An 18,476-nucleotide genomic window follows, 5' to 3' on the forward strand; every position below is an offset into this window, starting at 1 on the left:
TGCGGACTGATCTGGGGGTGTCATTAACATATCATTGACACTCCCAGCAGTTCGCATAGGGCAGTGTGAACTGCCGGCGGGAGGCATGCGATGCGGGAAAACGCCGCGGATTTGCGGCGTTCCCGCATCGCTATGGTGTGAACCCAGCCTTAGTCATTGTCTTTGAGACCATCTGAGCCCATACTGAGGTTGACTTTAAGATATCTATTCATTCTCTGATAAATAGGTTTATTTACCCAAGCCTTCCTTGAATTAAACGTTTTTCTGGCTTCAATCTGAGTCATCCTGAGACTTTTGTTTGTCGCAGCCCAGCTTTTCAATGGGTCATATAAATAAGTCACCTAATTCTGATGGGAGGGGAATTGTTCTTTTGGGAGCAAAATTTATTATTTCTTCATAAATTCACAACACACTTTTATCTTAAACCCGACCACTCACTGAAGAAGAGGATACCAGGGTTATGGAAGCTAGCTCGCTGCTGCCATAACAATGATATTCCTCTTCAAACAGCCAATGTATAACATTGGTGGGCGGTCCGGAAGTAGTTAAAGTGTACTGTACACCTTTCCCCGACAAAGTGGCCACTAAAGAGCCACACAATGTGTTTATGTTTTAACCTGTTTTTATGATGAATAAATACCGAGCTTCCTGAAGAATCCTCTTGGAAGCATATTATTAGTGAATGGAGGTCTCTGCTGACCACACACAGCTTCCATTTTGGGGCCTTCTCCTTTTTATCACCTGACCTCTCTGTAGACATCTTACTGGCTTATACTTTGGAGCTGATTAGTACCAGTCTTGGCTATGAATGAAACAGATTTATGGAGGTGACACCTAATAATACAAGTCTGTATAAATTGTGGCCCTAAACAGGGTAGGATTATTTTGTGACCCCGATATACCAACTAGATGAATGCAGAGTAGAAGGTTCTGATTGACCCTCACATATATAGGTTGTAAATGACAGAAATCCATCCAAGTCTAATACTTTCTAATTGAACAACCAGTAAGCCATTTGTTATCCACAGAAGGAAACAAATTCTCCTCATTGGTTCCATTCATCGCACTACAAATGAGTTTATTATTCTTTGTGGTCCTTCCAGGTGATGTCATCTCGGATCATCTCCTGATGTCATGGCGACCTCTTCCTCCTCATCCTCCTCCTCACAAGGTATGACTGCTGATCCTGACAATCCTTTCCAATGTTTTCCTCCATCTCACATCTCCAGAGATTGGAATTAGATGATAGACATCTTATGTTTCCATAGTCTGGGCATTTCCTGTAGACATCTGGTCAGTCCACCCATTAGAAGAGTGCAACACAATAAAAAAATGATTGCGCTAACCTGTGAAAAGAATAAATGGAACAGCTGCTACACACAAATGTGACAAAATTCATATACAAAGGAAAAGCAATATTGTAGTGCTAATAGTAAGAACAGTACTGATATACTGTAAAAAATACAAACAATACAACAAATGTGTGCATACTAAAAACCATGATAGAGTGACTAACACCTAAACAAGTGCAATCCAAAAAGTCAGTGAAGACAAGGAATAAAAATAAATCAGCCCCAAGGATCAATAGATCACAGATACATAAACCGATGAATCCTCAATCTCTCAGGAACAATACGGCAGGTCACAGATGGTCTTTCAGCCAATGAAGGAACTATCCGCGATAACCTCAGCAGCTCCAATCCTCTCTCAAGGGAATCCATCGGTGAAAGGGTAGTCTCCAAGCAATGAATCAAAAAAAAGGGCTCACAGAGCAGATCATATGTAAAACAAAAAGGGACAACAACTTCCCATACTGTAGGTAAAAAAAAAACAAGTTTGGCTGTTTATTGGCATAAAACCAGCATACAAAAATAAAAGAAGGAATAAAAATAGTGATCACAATAATAAAAGCAATATAGGGAACATAGAAACCATTCCCTACGCGTTTTGTCCCAATGGACTTCTACTGGGGCATATAACTGCTCCCCCATATATATATATATATATATAAACTATAGAAAATGTAACACCAATCAAAAACCTTAATCAATAATTAGTAACAAAGAATTTGTTGATAGGAAGAAGTTAATCACATGGTAGACTATGCTCTCACCCCACAATGAGAAAACCAATCACTCATCCTGTACTAAACCTCCTAACCAATGGCCGTGAACACTGGGAATGTGGGGATGGGATCACACTGTAATCGGCATTCCGAAAAGCAGGCAAAAATGGGCAAAAAGCCAGCAAAAACGGGCCCTCCGGACATATGGTGAATATTAGCCAATCACCGACTACATTAGTGGCCCTGTAGGGCCCAATATAGCCAATAAAGAGAGGGTTCTATACAACATAGAAATAAAGAAAAATGGCATACGCCTCGAAAACTAGGCTTGACTAGACCATCCTACCCGGAAATGACGCAAATGAGCGCACGTGGCCATCCGCAACTCACCACGCGCGTGCGTCACAGCCCAATGCGGAAAAACCAAGCCCCAGAAACGAGGCTTGGCTAAACCACTGCATCCGGAAGGGAAATCAAAAGGGGCACACGGCAAGCCATGCATCACAGTAGGGCCCTGCAAATCGCACTGCACCAACCACACGTGCGCACGTGCGCCACAACAAACGGCAGAAAATGCACATTGCATAAAATCAGAGGCTTAACCAAAAGGAGGGAGAGATAAAACATCAGACTTGTGACAAAGAGCGCAACAATCGACATCCACATCCACATGAGTGATTATGCTCGGTAGACCTGGTGTTGCCCACACGCAGGTTCCTTGGTTCTGGTAAGAGCATCCACCTTTTGTATATTCATCTGATGTCACTGTCCTCAGATGCCCTTTGGATCCTCTTCTGTCTATCTACCATATGAATCACTGTATCTGATCTATTGATACTTGGGACTGATTTATTTTTATTCCTAGTCTTCACTGACTTTTTGGATTGCACTTGTTTAGGTGTTAGTCACTATATCACGGTTTTTAGTATGCACACATTTGTTGTATTGTTTGTATTTTTTACAGTATATCAGTACTGTTCTTACTATTAGTGCTACATTATTGCTTTTCACCCATTAGAAGAGTTCAGGAGTTTTCATCAATTCCACCATCACATTCCCGAGTCTTCAGATTTTATTTATCATTGATGGAAATGATTTTCTGAGATGGTCCAGTGATCCATAATGATTGGAGGACCCCAATTTTTTGGGCTATTTGCGTAGTGGTCGGGGGAATCCTTTGTCTATAATCCTAAGGAGAAAACAGCCCCATGTCACATGACACATACTGCTGGGAGATTTGGGGGTAATCAGAGTTCTTAATTCACACTGATTAGACTCCTCATTATTCAGGGGGGAGGTTTTTTAAAAGTTTTATATTTTTCTTTTAGTTTACTATGAAACAATCAATAAACATGATGTTTAAAATGATCATCCATGCATATACATTAGGAGGTCTGTATATAAAATAATTACTATGAGTTTGTATCATTTGTACAGTCATCACTAATAATCCCCGTAATTTGTCTAATAGATTTACTTCCTATGATCATCAGCTCATAATACATTATTTTCTTGAAATTCCTCAACCAGTAAGATATGGCATTATGACCACTAGATGGAGCTGATGATCATAGAAAATAAACATATTAGACACATTATAGAGATAATTCACAAAGGTGATGTTTTTTTTTTTTTTTTTTAAATAGCCCCCTTAGGTGTTTGCATCCAATATTAATCCATCTGAGAGGTAATTTACCACTATGGAGGCAATCATATAAGATTACCACAGGGAATCCAATCCCTCCATAGGATGATGTACATATAGACCTATTGGGGGATCATTTCCTTTCCCTTCTATATGCTCTTTATAGCATTGCTGGCTGCCAGTACAGACTTATCTGCTGTCATGTGTCAGAAATCCTCCAATCAGGATGAATGTTTATGGTCGCTGATTGTCCTCTCTGCAGGGTCGGCTCCTGGTGTCCTGGGAAAGAGGAAACAAACCCCCGGGGATCTTATCATATATTCTCTGGAGGATCTGAAAGGAAGTGACTTCAAGAGATTTAGGAACAAATTGTCTGATTTCTCCTATAAAGATGAACTTCCCATCCCCCGAGGAAAACTAGAAAATGCAGACTGGATCACCACCAAGGACCTCCTGATAAACAAATATGGAGAAGAAGGGGCTCTGGATGTCACCATTCATGTCTTTACACTGATCAATCTGATGGGACCCGCAAATGACCTTCAGGAGAGGAGAGCACAACATGGTGAGTTCCCATCTATAATGACCATTTCCTACCAATTCCTGATCAATATGTGTGTGAGGAAAAACTAGGAATGTCATCCAGGGAAAGCCAGTGACCAATCAGGAGCTTCTAACTGGATAAACCCCTTCCCACTGACAGTACGCACTTATGGGGTCCCCACAAAAAAAGGGGGCTTTATTCTGGGGGCCACATATCTGCGTACCTCCCTTTGTGCTATGGGAGCGCTACACAGAGACTAGGATCCCACCAAGATCCCAGGGATTGTACTAATGATCAGAATCCAGGACTCCCAGTTCCCTGTCACATGATCGCTGTGATATCCTCTGGCAATCATGTGTGTCTGTGCAGCTCACCCCTGTGTTTTCTTTCTTTTCCAAATGGAGAGAAAGATACATTGTATACATACAGGATATATTATATAATATATTGTATACATACAGGATCCATTATAGAATACATTGTATACATACAGAACACAATATATAATACATTATATATATATATATATACAGGACACAATATATAATACATTGCATACATACAGGATCCATTATATAATACATTGTATACATACAGGATCCATTATATAATACATTGTATACATACAGGATATATTATATCATACATTGTGTTCTTTCTAATAAAGAAAAAAATAGCTAGATCGAGGTTTGATCCGGGTCAGTGCCAGATTTAGTTTTAGGGTCAGGGTTGGTGTATTTTGGGTATTTTTATTTTTAACCACTTAAGGACTGAGCCTCTTTCTTAGATTTGATGTTTACAAGTTAAAAACAATTTTTTTGCTAGAAAATTACTTAGACATTATATATATTCTTCTAACACCCTAGAGAATAAAATGGCGGTCGTGAAATACTTTCTGTCACCTCGTATTTTCTTGCAAGCACACTTTTTTTGGAAAAAATACACTTTTTTTTAAACACAAAAATAAGACAACAGTAAAGTTAGACCATTTTTTTTTCTTATTGTGAAAGATAATGTTACGGCGAGTAAATTGATACCCAACATGTCACGCTTCAAAGATGTGCCCGCTCGTGGAATGACGACAAACTTTTACCCTTAAAAATCTCCTTAGGTGAGGTTTAAAAAATTCTACAGGTTGCATGTATTGAGGTACAGAGGAGGTCTAGGGCTAGAATTATTGATTTAGCTCTACCGATCACGGCAATACCTCACATGTGTGGTTTGAACACCGTTTTCATATGCGGGCACTGCTCACATATGCGTTTGCTTCTGCACACGAGCTCGGTGGGATGGGGCGCGTTTACATTTTTTCTTATTTATTTTACCTTTTATTATTTTTATTTTTACACTGTTCTTTTAAAAAAAAAAAGGTGTCACTTTTATTCCTATTACAAGGAATGTAAACATCCCTTGTAATAGAAAAAAGCATGACAGGACCTCCTAAATATGAGATCTGGAATCAAAAAGACCTCACATCTCATATTTACACAAAAATTAAGTTTTGACGTCGCTTCCGCCCTGCAATAGTATGGAGACAGGTGGGGATCTTCCCCTCACTCGGTCCATACCACACACGGGAAAGGACATGATCACCTCCGCCGCTACTGCGGCTCCGGTAAGCGGTGGAGGGCACCGGAGAGCAGTGTGAGGGGGGCCCCTCTCCCACCACCGATAAAAGTGATCTTGCGGTGAATCCACCACAGAGACCACTTTTATCAGAAACCGGACCGCTCACTGAAGAAGAGGATACCGGGGTTATGGTAGCTGCTGTCCTAACAGCAATATCCCTCTTCAAAGTGCCGACATATATCAGTGTGAGCCGGTCAGGAAGTGGTTAAACATTTTCTAAATTAGTATCAGTGTCAGATTTTTTTAGGTAGGATAAAAAAGCAGAATGTCTGCAATGCGTTTTAGGCCGTACTACGGGTACAAACCACAACTAACAGTGTTGGTGCCAGTGTTACCAAAAGAAGCTCAATTTGTCCTGAAATGAATACGGTATAATCCTCCTGGATACACAATGTAGTTGGGATGATATGTACAGATTTACTAACACAGGTCACAGTTGTAAAATTGTGTTCAGGCATTAACATTTGTTTTCCCCTCAGTCACTAAGGGGTTAACAATCTTTACTGAGGGAGTTTACAGAATAAAATGCATTTGGGTATAAAATTGTGGATGAAGGAAAAGGCTACAGAGTTCAGGAACAATGTAAGAGGGAAGCAGAGTAAAACTTCTCCAGGATGCCGGCAGTCAGTCACCATAACACAATGACATCACTCAGCATGCCGAGCAGAGCAATACAATCACAGCCACTTGTCTATTATACAGAACCTCCATATTTATAGCTGTATTCCTAGGAGACCCTCATGATTGTTGCTCGGGGTTCTGAGCCTTGTGCCCCATGCATCCACTTGAACCTCCATCAGAAAGAGCAGTCAAGGCTCCAGATTCTAGGTGTGTGCCTGTAATCCCTGCATAGAGAATTGGGGGCTTTTCTGGTCCCCCCACCATGGTCACATGTCACTGCAATGTGCTGAGATGTTACCAGGCAGACAAAGACTCTCCCCATCACCTGGAGGAGGAGAGACTCCAATCTACAGAGGGTTGGTGGGATGATGGTGTCTGGGAGGATCTGCTACACTAATAACTCTCTTAGTTATTATTTTATACATTTCAGAGGTTTGTCAGGACTAATCACTTCCCTAATCTTATTTCCAGCCAAACTGAAGAAGATGACACATGACAACAGATTATCAGGTTAGTAGGACTCATATGAAATCTCTTCTGGATGAACATTTTGTTTTTATTGTAGTGCAGATCAGTGGTGGAACTACCAGGGTCGCAAAGGTTGCACTTAAGACCGGGCCCTGGAGTTCTGCCACTGTAGGGGCCCAAGATGGCAGGAAGGGGGCCCACTGCAGAACATGGGCTCAGTTCAGACTGTTGTGATCCCAAAGTTGTGCGACTTGCTTGTAATTTACTTGTGACTTGTTTGCAATTTTGTGATTTGACATTGCAGTCTATGCCACTCAAATCACACCAACGCCATAGAAAAGTATTGCCTTTTTCTTTGTTGCTGAGACTTTAGTCACATTTATTAGGATAGCACCCATTGAAATGAATGTATTTTGGCTTGTCATGCGACTTTGTGTTGAAAGTCACATAAGTCGCAGCATTCTGAACCATGGCTTATAAAGGGCCCATGACAGGAACAAGCAGAAAGGGCCTCTGCCTTAGGGTTGCCACCTCATCCCTTTAAACCCGAACATATATGAATTACACAGGTTCTGACACTAATTTAGTGCAGGTTAGGCACCAAGTGAGTTTAATTACCACCTTAATCATCCACAGAACCTGTGTAATCACTATGTGTTCGGGTTTAAAGGGATAAGATGGCAACTCTTTCCTGCCTCAGAGAGAAGAGCCCCAACCTTGTAGGGAAGGGACCAGGGGAAAGGGCCTGAGACTGGTGGAAAGGGCCCCAGCAGTCAGGGGGTACCCTTCATGGTTTCTTGCACTGGAGCCCTGCAGGTTCTATTTATGCCTCTGGTCTGGATGGTGTGTCCATATTTTGGATGCTTCCATAGTCCTCCTGTATTTCATGTGATATCTTCTTTTAGGGTTCCATTCTTCGGGTTTATAGTTAGTATTTATAAGACAGAGTTGGGAGTATTCTATTTCATGTGTGTATAAGGAATAAAATATTCTCTTTTCTCTCATAAAGACATCAGTAAGAAACACAAAGACTCTGAGAAGATCCAGAGGATTAAAGAATATAATTCCCGTAAGAGAGAGGCTGTTCATCTACAGGAAAGATTCACCAATTTATTGATGATAAACGGACCCCAGAATAAAGAGGGAAAAGAAGACGAAATAAGGAGTTCAGGCAGAAGACATCTACAGATCATGGAGAAAAGACCCCCAACCACAATCCAGGCCCTCTTTGACCCTGATAAATGTGGGTTCATTCCTAAGATTGTGGTGTTACAAGGACCTGCTGGGATTGGAAAAACAATGACCTCCAAGAAGATCATGCTGGACTGGGCCTCTGGGGATCTCTACCAAGACACGTTTGATTTTGTGTTTTATCTGAGCTGTAGAGAAATCAACACCATCCCTGAAAACATAAGTCTTGTGGGACTTTTATCCAGAACCTGCAGACTGAGTTCAGATGACCTGGTGTCTGTTCTGAAGGATCCTGGAAGTCAGAGAAAACTTCTCACCATAGTTGATGGGTTTGATGAACTGAGGTGGACTCTGAAGGAGAAATCTGAGGGTTGTCTTGACATTTCTATGGAAACCCACAAAGAAATAATTCTCCAAAGCTTGCTCAGGGGACAGGTTCTCCCAGAATCTTCTCTGATCATCACCACAAGGTCACTGTCCATGGAGAAACTTAACACATTCATTGATGATTCTCACAATGTGGAAATCCAGGGATTTACAAGGGAAGATCGAGAGGAATATGTCCATAAATTCTATGGAAATAAAGAAGATGCAGACAAGGTTCTCAGTATACTAAAAGCCAATGAAGTTGTGTACACCATGTGTGCCGTCCCCATCACATGCTGGATTGTCTGCACTGTAATGAGACAAGAAATAAGAAAAGATTTGGATGTAATTCAGTGTCGTACAACGACTTCAATTTACCTTCTCTACCTGGAGGTTTTACTAACCCATCACAGCAAGAAGGAGCAGTCTGTACATCGGAAACAAACCTGTCTGAAGAAGCTGTGTGCTCTGGCCAATCAGGGAGTTCTGAACCAACAAATCTTATTTGAGAAGAAAGATCTAGAAAGACATGGACTTTCTCTGGATGAGGTGGAGTCTGTATTTCTGAATGAGAACATCTTTCATTGGGACGTCCGCAGCCAGACCTGCTACAGCTTCATCCACCTGAGTGTACAGGAGTTCCTTGCTGCTCTCTATTATGGGATGGATGATGGGTCTGGGTCTATGGAAGGTACTTCCCTCCCGGAGATCTGTAAAGGGAAATCACTCCGTGTCTTCCGTTCAGTTTACTCACATTTAGTATTATCTGTACAATTCCTGTTTGGTCTCTTAAATGAAAATCAGGTGAAGACATTCTCAGAGGTCACAGGAATCTCCATCTCACTCCGAGCCAAACCTGCAATGATAGAATGGGCCATGGAGGACATCAATCAGACTTTCCATACTCAGACCCTCTTCTGTCTGTATGAGACTCAGGATGAGGACTTCATTAGGAGCGTCATGTCTGACTGTACAGATTTGAACCTGTGGGGCTCAGATACTGATCACTTGTGGATGAACAGGAATTATTACAAGCAGCTGAACTATTGCTTGAAGGCTTTGAAGAGAGAAAGTTTTCAGACTTTATATTTTCTATTTCTCACTGTGGGTCCAGAGTGCCAGAAACTTCTATCTCCATTCCTACACAGGAGTCAGGAGGTCAGGTAAGTGAGTGTGAGGAAATCCTAACTGAATTCATAGAATGGGCAGGAACCTGCATACAGTATAACTGTGATTATCAGACATGTTCTCCATCTACCACACTTGTTAGAAGTCCTGGGAACTCACACTTTCTTCAGCCCTAAGCCCTGCTTCACACTACAGCAATTTTCCAGCGACATTCTGATGACATGTAAAGTCGCAGGTCAGGTGACTCCCATAGAGACTCCCACAGACTGCCATAGACTTCAATGTAAAATCACCAGAAAGTCGCACATTTGTCTGACTCTTTAAGACTTTGCTGCGACTTCTGAGGCTTCTTTACCCCCCCCCCCCCCCCCCTCTCCTCCCTGGTCATCCTTGCTGCCTAAAATCTTCCTCCCAACACATCCCAGTCACATCTGAGCATAGCGGAAACGCACATTCCCACTCCCATTATTTGTGTATTTTCCATGTGTAATCACACATTGTGTATAGGGAGCTCATTCACTGGAATGTTCTGCCCGACATGCAACAAACACCCCAAAGTAGCTCAAGAATCTTCTCAGTCATGGAGCGTCATGCATCTTGGCAGCAAAACATGCGTCTGATAACTGTAATTGGGGCGTCATTAACAATTATCCAGCATTCATATCTGCGTGTTTCTCATCTAGGAGAGGGGAAGTTTCCCATTGAGCAGTCAGCTAGGCATGTAAGAGATAGAAAGGGGGTGGAGTCACATACACGGAGTGGCCTGCCCACCCCTCGACATCAGTGTGTTTGATAGGCTAGCTGTTTGGTCCAGCCCACCCCCGACATTAGCCCTGAGTTTTGACAGCTCCTATCTGCAAGCAGTGACATTAGATTACAGTTTAAAGCACTAAGCGGCTCTTACATGCCTCCTTGACTGCTCAATGGGAAACTGTCTCACAGGCAGCGCCCTATACAGTCTCTTATAGCATCTTACAGAAGATCTCCGGACACACATTAAGATGTGCCCAGGCACACCCGGCACACCCTGTGTGCATGCCTATGGTCTGCATGTTTCTGAATGCCCAGCAACCTGCAGGAAAATACATACTTTGCCACACGTTTTGGAAACATGCATGGTGCTCGCTTTGTCATTTTTGTAGTACAAGCGTGACGCACAGTCGCAGCTCATTTCTGAAACATGCAGCAAAGCACACAATTTCTGTGCCGTTGATGTGCATTCAGAATCATGCAGATGTAAATGCAGCCTGATTGTTAATGACGCCTCAATCACGGTTAGCAGACACATGTTTTGTCATGTGACAAAACACGCTATAAACACGGATCCATCAAAGTCACATAGGAATGCTTCTCAGTAAAGTCGCTTTGAAGTCGCACCTGGTCGCCAGGAAGTTGTAGAGCAAAGTCAAGCTGGAAGTGGCTGCGACTTTCATGTTGTGCTGTGTGAACCAGAGCTAAATGGTGGTTCCCACATATCACCTTCTACACAACTTCTGGTAACAATCACATCATTTACATCGGATTAACCCTTTCCCTGCCCCCAATTATACCATTTATCACACAGAACATTTGGAGGTAAAGCTTTGTGTTCAGAGATCTGGGGGAGGGAAATAATGTCAGGGGTGTGACATCATCATCCCAACATTGAAGGGGCCAATTGTCTGCAGAAGTGGGCGGAGATGGGAATGTCTGGACTGCATTTTATATCTGGAACCAAAGTGGTGTTCCAGGATTTTCCAGAAGCTGAATGGAGACCCCTGTGTAGGAAGGCCGGAGACCCCGTATGCATATCAGGGGCCTCCTTTAAGTTTTGTCTGGAGTGTGACTTCAAAGACCACTCATAGCCACCAATGAGAAGTCCTCATCAGGTCCAGTATGAGGCTGTAGAGACTGAGGGAAGGCAGCCATGTGGAAGGGAAATGTTGGGGGTTACATTGTTATTCTTGGTGTCAGAGGTCATACATTCTTGGTGATAATTATTATCTCATTATTGGCTTTTAGATTTGATGGTTGTACTATTTACAGTACAGATTGTCCGGGAGAGGACAAAGCAGAAGAAGAAGATTCCACCTCTTCAGAAGATGAAAGGAAGTCTGATTCTCTTTCCTTTCTGGTGAACCCGGAGAGTAAATTTCAGGTATTATGGTAAGAGAAATGTGTGATGTGCAGTGATGGGGAAATGTGACGTCTTGTGATTGTTCCCGTCTCTCAGTGTCTCCTTCTATCTCTGGGTGTCCTCCATCCTCACCCATGTAGAATCTTCCATCACCTGTCCTCTTCTCATGTCTTCTCCTCTCTCTGAGGGAATCTTTCTCTTTGTAATCTCATCCATGGGATTTGGGGTTCCCCTTATAGTAGAACAGTGACCAGGCTCTGTACATATGGAATGACCATCCATATTCCTAACAAGCAAGGAATAGGATGGAATAGACCCCCTTAGGACTCGCTCACACATCTGATGATTATGTAGAAGGAAGCAATGCTCAGTAACACTTCTATGACATTTTATCATGTGTCTTCATTGTGTTTATGAAGCTCTGAATACACTATAAGAATGCTGGAGAAATGTCCGGGGGAGGGGTTGTTCTTCTAGTGGGAGGAGCCTAAAGGGGAAGTGATGTAGAGGAAATGATCTCCTCTGATATGTGGATTTCGGATATATTACAATAATTCTATAGAATGAAAACCAGCCGCCATGTCATCATACTCACTATCGCTCTCCTGCCCCCTGGAGGACAGATTTCCCCGTCTGAGGATAATACCCGCTTGGTGACTTGTTACCAGATCTGTTTTATCTGTATGTGTCACAATAGCTGGGATACTCGGGTCATTAATAGTTTATTAATAATAACATGTAATATATCCTCACATAGAATCACAATATATCCATGTAAGAATGCACAGAGCGCCCGGCGACCCTCCTCTCCTTCATAACAGTATAGCAGCGGCTCTCCTAGTGTATCTGACAGGCGTGCTGGCATCTCCACCTTACACGTTACGCCCTAGGCGGGGCTTCATCATGTATATTTGTGTTTGTTTAAAATATGTAAATATTTACACTTTTAGGTTTAGGGAGTCTCACTTCTAGCACTGCACAGCTATCTTTATATCTCTCCTGTAAGGGAGGTGTCAATGCACATCAGCAATCATAAGTGGCCGACCACAAAGTAGGTTTTTTGCATGTACATAGTATGCTAAAGTTTGTGTGGTCTCGCTCATCATGCTGCAATATTGAGCACTTTGACAATATCTTACTTATATTGTTTTTTTTAACATTGTAATATTCCTGTATAATTGTGCTGAAACACGTGTGGATTGTTTAAACATTTGAAATAAAAATCCTGTTTAGGTTTAGGGAGTCTCACTTGTAGTGCTGCACAGTTGTCTTTCTATGTATTTGGTGTTGGATTTTGTGGATGAATCCTTCTGTGTTCAGCTGATTAGTATATATAATTGGAAGAGGTTTTTGGCTGTGCAGTGACACATTTCCTGCCTGGCACTGTCAGTATTTCTGGCTGGTTGGTGATTTTGCCGGCACATAGAAGCTATTGGAGTTACCACACGGCTGTTCTGTACAACCAGAAGTGACCGGAGCTGCTCTGTCCTACTTCTCTATTATTTCCCAGTGCATTCTGGGATACCGGAGCCTCCGCTGTCTGTCCTCCAATGCCCAGTGATTATTGGACATCACCATGAAATGAATGGAGGCGACTGACAAGCGTGGATGTCTCATGACAGCGACATGCTGCTTCATTTATAACACGACACAACGCTACCGCTCCTGTGTGACCAGCACTGTGTGCTGCCATTGTAATATTCATGGAAGGCATGGAAGGTGGTTATCAGGCTTTAGAAATGCTGAATAAATGTCACATAATCACATGGTACTGACACACGTGTGACCAACACCTCACTGACCTCTGTAGCTACAGACACCACGGATCAATTCATCCTCAATTTTCACACAAAATCCAGTGAGGTCCCTCCGGTGGGTTTCAGCAATCTGCTCCCTCTCCCCTCCCCCCTCCTCCGTGTAATTCTGTTATGAAGGGAAATTACAGCTTGAGCTACTGAGCTCTATAAATAACATGGATTGTACAGTGATCTGGGAAGGACAGACATACAGACAAAAAGCGAGAAAAGGAGGGGAAGCCAAAACTGAAAAAACACCACATCCCAATTTAACAATTTGGAAACAGAAGGGACTATAGGTCATAGACCTCTGGACTTTTTAGGTGTTTGGTTATGTGTCTAGCACATTAGAACAAAAATTCACCATAGATTACATTTACAATTTTTTATTACAAAATTACAACAATATATAATATTACAATATTACAAAATTCATTAAAAAGACATAACAAAAAACAAAGATTTAACATAATTAATTTTTGCACTTTCAAAAGCTTTGCACATAAATTATCAATACTACTAATTTCTCAACATGTTTCACTCCACAGAGCTTCCCCAGGAGTATTGCGTAGTGGCTATTGAAAATATAAGCAACAAAATTATAAATATTTATATTCTTTTTTTTTTGTAACATGTATATATTATATAACAAATGAATCTAAGGAAAATTATTCCATACATACAAATTATGCATAACATCATATATTAAATTTGTTGGAATTATTAGAATTATTAGAATAAATATAAACAATTCCGGGGTGGGGGAGCCTTGGGCCCCTTTCACACATGCGGACATTATGTCTGTATTTTATCCATCCGTTTGTGGATGAAATACGGACATACATGCATTCCTATGGGATAGCGGGTGTCTGCGGATGAACACCCGCAGACACCCGCTATTGTCCGCCTCCGCTATTGTCCGATTCTGCAGACGGAGGAAAATCCTATTTTTCTATCCGTCTGCAGAGCGGATCGAATGAACACGGACAGACGGTCCGTCCTCATCCGATCCCCATAGAGGAGAGTGGAGATCTGACAGGGCGGTCCCTGCACAGTGTGCGGAGACCGCCCTGTCCGCTGCCGGCTCAGCGGGGACAACGGAGCGATCCCCGCTGAGCGAGCGGATCATCACGGGGCGGATCAGTGTGAAAGGGGCCTTACTCGAACAAAATTTCTATATATAAAAATCATATTGAAAACACAATTCGAAAAATTGATGTATAACTTCCCCAAGGTTGAATAAAATACTTATTTATTATATTTAATGAATTGAATCAATCTTTTTTTTTTTTTCTCAGAAAAACCATTTATTTTATTGATGTAATCCACAATGAAATACAAAATCTTACAAAAAAATGAAAGTACCAAAGAGTTACAATCATGCAATAACAACAAAACATGTAATGAGGTCCAGTAGTTGCTGCCGCCCACTACATAGACATTGTACAATAGTTATTAGTAGCAACCGGTCGTCCCCCTCCACTTCACATATCATCATATCAACAATGTCAACAGTTACTGCCCACTAACACATTTCCTAACCCAGCAATCTATCCATAACCAGATCCAGGGGGGATAGCCCTGGGGTATTCAACCATGAATCCCACAGTAAATGACATTATTCAGGCACCTGTGCTGTGGTAAATGTACCTCTCCAATCGTAATGTAGCACCCATCTGATCTATCCATTCCCGCAGCACCGGGGGCTCACTAGCCTTCCAGTGGTGCAGGATGAGTTTACGAGCCTGAAAAAGCGATCTACCTATGGCTGTCTTCGTGCCATCCTCAAGCTGGAGGCCATCCAAGATACCCAATACACACACTTTAGGGTCAATAGGGATCTTAACCATAAATACATCAGATATAGTTTTAGTGACCTCCGTCCAGTATCGATGTAGTTTGGGGCACCGCCACATCAGGTGAATCAAGTCCCCATGTTCCCTAGCACACCTGGTGCATGTGCCGCTGTCCCCAAAGCCCATCCTATGTAGCCTAGCTGGCATGAGGTGAACCCTCCTGATTATTAACAGTTGTGACAGCCGCTGTGCCGTGTTCAGTGAACAACCTTGTATTGCCTTTAAGGCCTCCGCCCACTGATCCTCCTCAAACACTCCAACATCTTTCTCCCATGCCGAAATCACCCCCGTAGGGAAGCCAGGTAAAAATGCAGTAAGTAACAGCGTACATACTAGATATAAAGCCCTTAAAACTGTGTAGTTCCATCATGGGGTCGGGGACACTACCCATGGATTATTCCCTGCCGGCGCCTTGACTGCATGTCTTAGCTGCAGGGTAGTACATTGATTGAGGTAGACCAAATTTTTCCTGCAGCTCTGTAAAGGAGAGCAGCTTTCCAGCAGTAAAAATATGGACAAGGTGAGTGACTCCAGTCCGCACAGGTCAAAATAACTAACTTCCCATAATAATGGTTGTTCCATATTGGACTATAAAGCCCAGTACATCCTGCAGTTGGCGAGTTTTGTTCCAAATTTTCTGAATTAGGGCATATGTGGGGAGGAGCCTGTTGGACTTGGCGAACATTAAGGCCTCCAGTCCAGTTACCACCTTATCAGTTCCCGTGTTATGCTTAAGAAGGATCGTTGTGGGATCAACCGTGTCACCCCCCCCCCCCCCTCCCTGCCTCCGTATTCATCAGCCTGGCAATGCGTTGAAGCTGAGAAGCTAAATCGTATAGCCAGGGGTTGGGAAGGGCAAGTCCACGTGACTCTTTAGGTTTCTGCAGCTGTTCCAGTTTAATTCTAGGGGGCTTGTTCAGCCAAATAAAGGCTCTAATTAAAGAGTTAATTATTCTAAAAAACTTTAGAGGAATTACCATAGGTGTATTGTGCAGGATATAAAGTAATTGAGGCATGAAGATAATTTTGGTAAGATTTACTCTGCCCACTAGGGACATTTTTAATTTTGCCCAGACTTTGGATTTGTCCTTGATACTGCCTAATAACGGGAAAAGATTTAGTGAGATGTATTCACCCTGCTGCAGTGTGACCCATATCCCAAGATATTTAAATTTAGTAGAAACCGGGATGTCTTGCACCATGGGTCCCTGTGGGGTAGTGGAATCCAACATCATGATGTTCGATTTGGACCAATTGATTTCCAGGCCGGAGAATACCCCAAACGTTTTAACCACCCGCATGCCCTCACCCAGGGATCCACCCGTATCTACTAGCAGTAGCATGGTATCATCAGCATATAACATCAGTTTTTCATGCATCTGTCTGTATTTAAAGCCAGTTTTTAGGGGGTTAGAGCGCACCAACGTGGCCAACGGCTCTATGGCTAAGGCAAACAGTAAGGGAGACAGGGGGCACCCCTGTCTAGTCCCCCGGTGTAGCGAGAAAGGGGAGGATGTCCAACCTGCCTCTCTAATGACCGCCGATGGGGAGTTATACAAAAGTTGTATCTACGATAAGAACCCTGGTCCAAATCCAAATTTAGTCAGAGTTGCCCATAGGTACTGCCACTTTATGCTATCAAACACTTTGTGGGCGTCCAGGGATAGCAAAGCCCTGTCCCCCATGCTGTCCGCCGGGGTCTGCATATTAAGAAATAAGCGACAGAGATTAATGGCTGTGGACCTTTCCGGGATTAACCCAGACTGATCCGGATAAATAATGGACAATATCACCTTATTCAGTCTCAGTGCCAGTACTTTAGTGAGTATTTTGATATCGCTCTGTAAGAGCGATATCAGCCTATACGAGCCTGGATCCATAGGGTCTTTCCCAGGCTTGAGCAGCAGCACTATACTGGCCCGTCTCATGGAATCTGGGAGATGCCGGGCCTCTTTAGCCAAGTTAAGGGTATGAAGTAATTGCGGTAGGATAATGTCCCCATACCGTTTGCACACTTCAATGGGAATGCCATCATCCCTCGGGGCCTTGGAGTTGGGAAAGGAGTTGGTAGCAATATGCATCTCCTCTACTGTGATGGGGGCCTCAAGATCTCCCGCCTGGGACTCCGTCAAACACGGTAACTCAATCCCATGCAAGAACTCCCGGACCTCCTCTACGGAGTAGGTCTGTGTAGATTGGTACAGTTCCGAGTAGAAATCCACCATCACCTGCATGACCAAATCAGGATTGTTGACTACTTTCCCCGATTTATTGCGTAGGGCCCCAGTGGAAGGGGACGACTGTTGTGCATGCGCTATTTTAGCTAGAAGTCTTCCCATCTGTTTCCCTTCTTCATAGAATGCTAATTTATTAAAGAACCTTTTTCGGTCAGCCCTGGAGGTATCAATTCTATGAAGCACATCCTGAGCCGCTATCCATGCCTCCCCCATGCCTTAGCAATGTACTCCCCCTCTAGCCGTCTCACCATCCTGTCCGCATGTTCCCTCTGCTCGGATGTATTACGTTTAATGGAGTTGACCTCAGATATAAAAAGTCCCCTCATGTAAGCTTTAAAAGCATCCCAGGCAATATTTAAATCAGGACGGTCTAAGCCCTTATACACACGGTCGGATAATCTGTCGGAATGCGTCTTATCGGACCGTGTCGTCAGATAATCCGACTGTGTGTGGTATGCATCGGACTGATTCCGTCTGAATCTCCGTCCGACCCAATTTTCCAACATGTTGGAAATATTTCCTGACCAACTGTGCCGGACGGACCTAATCCGATCATGTGTAGAGTATTTTCATCGGACCAAGTGCCATGCATGCTCGCATTCAAATTCTGACACGGAAGCGCTCGTTCAGGTAAAACTACTGCTCGTAAGCGATATAGCACATTCGTCACGCTGCAATGTTAAAAAAATCATTCATCAAGCGCATTCTCTTGTTCTTTACAATGCTGCAAGAACCAACTTCTTTTGATGCTCATAGTCACACACACTTCTCCCGAACGGATTTCATTACTCTTTTTTAACCATTTCAGCAATAC

The 18,476-nt window shown here is 42.9% G+C and overlaps 1 protein-coding gene across 1 annotated transcript in view; it reads left to right on the forward strand.

Annotated features, from left to right (window-relative positions):
• Positions 1-12,250, forward strand: part of LOC143962463 (NACHT, LRR and PYD domains-containing protein 3-like) — a 49,821-nt gene extending 37,571 nt beyond the window's left edge. The window contains exons 2-7 of the mRNA XM_077471733.1: positions 1,104-1,171; positions 3,973-4,275; positions 6,976-7,014; positions 7,982-9,692; positions 11,659-11,802; positions 12,193-12,250. Of these exons, the coding sequence (XP_077327859.1) occupies positions 1,135-1,171; positions 3,973-4,275; positions 6,976-7,014; positions 7,982-9,692; positions 11,659-11,802; positions 12,193-12,250 (2,292 nt within the window). The 5' untranslated portion in view covers positions 1,104-1,134. The remainder of the gene's footprint in view (positions 1-1,103; positions 1,172-3,972; positions 4,276-6,975; positions 7,015-7,981; positions 9,693-11,658; positions 11,803-12,192) is intronic.
• Positions 12,251-18,476: the final 6,226 nt, after the last annotated feature.

The sequence above is a fragment of the Lithobates pipiens genome, unplaced genomic scaffold, assembly GCF_037356315.1.
Source record: "Lithobates pipiens isolate NorthernLeopardFrog02 unplaced genomic scaffold, aLitPip1_a1.2 Scaffold_8, whole genome shotgun sequence".
In the NCBI taxonomy this organism is placed as follows: domain Eukaryota; kingdom Metazoa; phylum Chordata; class Amphibia; order Anura; family Ranidae; genus Lithobates; species Lithobates pipiens.